At 32.3% G+C, this 3,634-nt stretch overlaps 1 protein-coding gene across 1 annotated transcript in view; it reads left to right on the forward strand.

Moving 5' to 3' along the window:
* Positions 1-3,634, forward strand: part of LOC108578900 — a 92,242-nt gene that overhangs the window by 76,705 nt on the left and 11,903 nt on the right. The window contains exon 5 of the mRNA XM_017942318.1: positions 3,169-3,232. Coding sequence (XP_017797807.1) covers positions 3,169-3,232 — 64 coding nt within the window. The remainder of the gene's footprint in view (positions 1-3,168; positions 3,233-3,634) is intronic.

The following is a 3,634-nucleotide window of genomic DNA, read 5'->3' on the forward strand; positions in this document are numbered from 1 at the left end:
CAAATTTTCAAATATTGAAATTGCCAAATTTTCAAATATTAAAATTGCCAAATTTTCAAATATTCAAATTACCAAATCTTCAAGGCTCTTCGAAACTTTTCAAAAACGTCTCAACACACTTCACAAGCAACGTTTGGCAGAAACTGTAAGGAACTTCAAAATAGTCATCTCCTCTCGAGAAACTGTTCTAAACTTTCTTAGAGACACGATCCATTGTTTACAACATCGACGTAAGTGTTTAAGAGGATCTCGAAATTTCAGAAACTTTTAACACTGCATTCTTCTAAACACCTGATACAAACTGAAAATATAATCCTCTTAGCTTCTTACTTTCAATTTATATAAAACACAAAAAAAAATATGACGAACCAAAAAAACAAAAAAAAAAATAAAACCTTTAATCCTAAACATTTTGGAGAACACAACTGAAAAACCTATTATTCCACGTATCATTTCTTTATTCTCTTATTATTCTTATCGTTACACGTCGTAACGATAAAAGGTTAACTAGAAAAATGTAACTTTTCGAAAATGTTCGCGATAACTCCGCCTTTGACGATGTATTTAGATGTATTTGCTTCCTTTCGTCGATTTTTCGCAACTCCTTAGATTGAAATAAAAATTGGTTAATTAAAATCGACAGCTGATCGGATCGATAAAATCCGAACTGGTTAGGAGACTTAAGCTGTTAGCTAATTGAAGCGGAAAACCGATGATAGCGGTCGAACGTTCAGAACCTTTGAGCGATTTAACCGGTTAAATGGTAATACGACATTACTGGTCAGGAATGATCGTGGATGAAAGTCATTAATTCCGTGTAGAAGTAAATCCACGCTTTCGTTGGTTCCGTGTTTAATGGCGAACAAAAAAAAATATATTTATTGAACGTAGACGCACGATTATAACCGACGATAGAAGAGTATCTCGAAATATTTCTCCTTTTTTGCATTTCATCGACGGAGGGAAATATTGCGCAACGAACGAAATGCTAAATTAATATCCAATATCGGAAAAATATTACTATTTTTTTTTTTTTGTATATTATTAGAAAATATTAAACTGTTGAAAAAATAATTTTTATAAGAAGTCATTTTTATATATTTGTTGCGAAAAATCGTACCAAAAATCAGAATTAATTTTTCTAATTTTATCAAACGGTAAAAATCTCTTTTTATGCAATTTTCATTTTTTGTAAATTTATTCGTTTTAGTTGTTAATTGAATAAGTGGTTTAAACAGTTTAAACAAGAATTGCGCTGTTATGTAAAAATTACACTTAACGAATGATATTTTTTACTGTACTTATACACTTAATAGACATATAGCCGGCTTTATATATACACTCAAAGGATCAATATTCCATCTCGTGCTTAATGGCATAAGGGTACATTTAGGAGCGCATCCATCGAAGTTTCAATCTGTTTCACGCTTTTAAAGTAAAAGGAGACGAAGATCCTGTGTCTCACCTCTGTTTCGTTCTCTATAGAGCATCGCATAAAGCGTGTTCTTCTTTTTAATTTAACGCTGTGTCGATTTAAAAAAAAAAAAAAAAGTAGAAAGAAAAAAGAAGCGGAACATTTTATACCGTGGTAACGATAATTTGTTGAATATTCAGATTCGTATTGATAAAATGATCGTATTTCTCGATGGCAATTCAACCTACATACATTTCCATATATTTTCAAATTCTCTTAGACAAAAGTACGAACCTAACGATAAATTTTGCATTCCACATATTTGCATGGAAAATTCAATCGTATTGCACTTTTAATATTTATTTTCGATGCGATCAATTTACATGTGAAAAGAAATACGCCAATTCTTGTGTGTAACAAATGTGCAATATATGCTCGACAATTTATGCAACGAAATCGTATGACTTTTTATACCATCATGAATATTAAATACGAGAACTTTAAATGCAATAAACATACCTCATCGCCTTTTATGTCTATTGTTAACTTTAAACCGATTATTTATGTAGAAGTATCGTAATAAACGAGCAGCAATGAACGTATGACGGTATAAAGTGTGTCAAAAACGTGAGTACAAATTATGTGTAATTATAATACAATGCTAAGTACAGTACAATGCATTAGATACAAAATTAAGTATTGTCATTGGATTAAAAAATAAGTATCAATGTGATGCATTGTAGTGATTTATTATTGTAATTTGTAAATTTTAATATTGTAAATTGATTTTATTCGCAAATCCGTCTCCTGTAACTTTCTTTCCTTGGACATACGCTGACAAGGGAACATCCTGAAGTTATAATCACCGATATTAATAAAACTTTGGTAGTTTGTCTTTGGTACTAAATGGTAGTACTCAAAAAAATATTTGACACGTATTTGTAAAAATGACCGTGAAAAATGGGGATAATTTGTAAAATAGGGGTGTCCAACTGGCGGCCCGCGAGCCACACGCGGGCTCTTTCTGCTCTTCGTTTGCCCCGTAGGGCAATAGTGTGGACAGCCCTCTCTTCCCTTCTCTCCTCGAGAAGTTAACTTCAAAAATAAAAAGTAACAAATAATGTTGACCAAATATGGCTTATGACACCCATCTTTGAAGGCGGTTTTCACACCTTCAGCGTGGGACAATTGTCAATATAAAAAAAATACGTGTCGAATATTTTTTTGAGAATTATTATATACCGAAATTTCATCGAAATCGGTAATTATGACTCCGAGATGTTTCCTTGTGAGTATAGCTTCTCTTCTCAATGAATATTACAATATTTGTCAGAAAAAGTGAATTTTGTTAAACGTAGAATGTCTAATTCAATTAAAAATCGATTCTCCTATGATCTAAAAATTTGAATTATATCTGATACGGTTCATTTCTGGACGTATGTCCACTAAGAGTTTTCTGTTCCTTTCGATAATTTTTCAGCTTGTATTAACATGCGTTCATTACAGCTGTGTATCACTTTTACGTAGATAATCGGGTAATAATCGCGCATTATTTATACGTAAAAATTACACGAAGGGTTTCGATTAACAGGACCACGTTCCGGGGCCTTTAAGATTTATCGTATGCCCGAGAAATGGACACGGTTGTTCCATTACAATGGCATTGTGCACGAGGACACGTTTCGACCTTTCTACCCGGCGAAATTGTCCATTTCACCGGTGCTGATCTATTGTGGCTTGATGATTTGTTGCAGTGCGTGTTACAAAAGGCCGGAAACTGGCGATTTAATGCGTTCACGCTGGAAACGGTGACGGGAGGTAAGCAATTAGAAATAAAACAAAAGAAAGAAAAAAAAAACAATATCATGCCTCTTCTGGTGGCTCGTTGAAGTACGATCTGGTAGTGAACACGTTTACAAGCACGAACACGATCGTTGAAAACATGAAATATTTTCTTCGAAAGATTTCTTTTTCCAGATTTGTTAACCTCGCTAAATTTTGAACATGTTTCGAGTTTTTATTTTTGGAAAATATTAGCATTGATTGAATTTTAAAATCGAGATGAAAAATGAAATTTATTGAAAATCACGTTACGATATTTCGATAGAATATTAGGAATCGAGAAGAAAGTCATGTAAAAATATTTCGATGGATTTTTAAATTGCAAATTTTGTTTTATTTCATTTTTGTCACTTTGAAATAAACTCTTAATTAAATTTA

Source organism: Habropoda laboriosa, unplaced genomic scaffold (assembly GCF_001263275.1).
Source record: "Habropoda laboriosa isolate 0110345459 unplaced genomic scaffold, ASM126327v1 scaffold14, whole genome shotgun sequence".
Lineage (NCBI taxonomy): Eukaryota > Metazoa > Arthropoda > Insecta > Hymenoptera > Apidae > Habropoda > Habropoda laboriosa.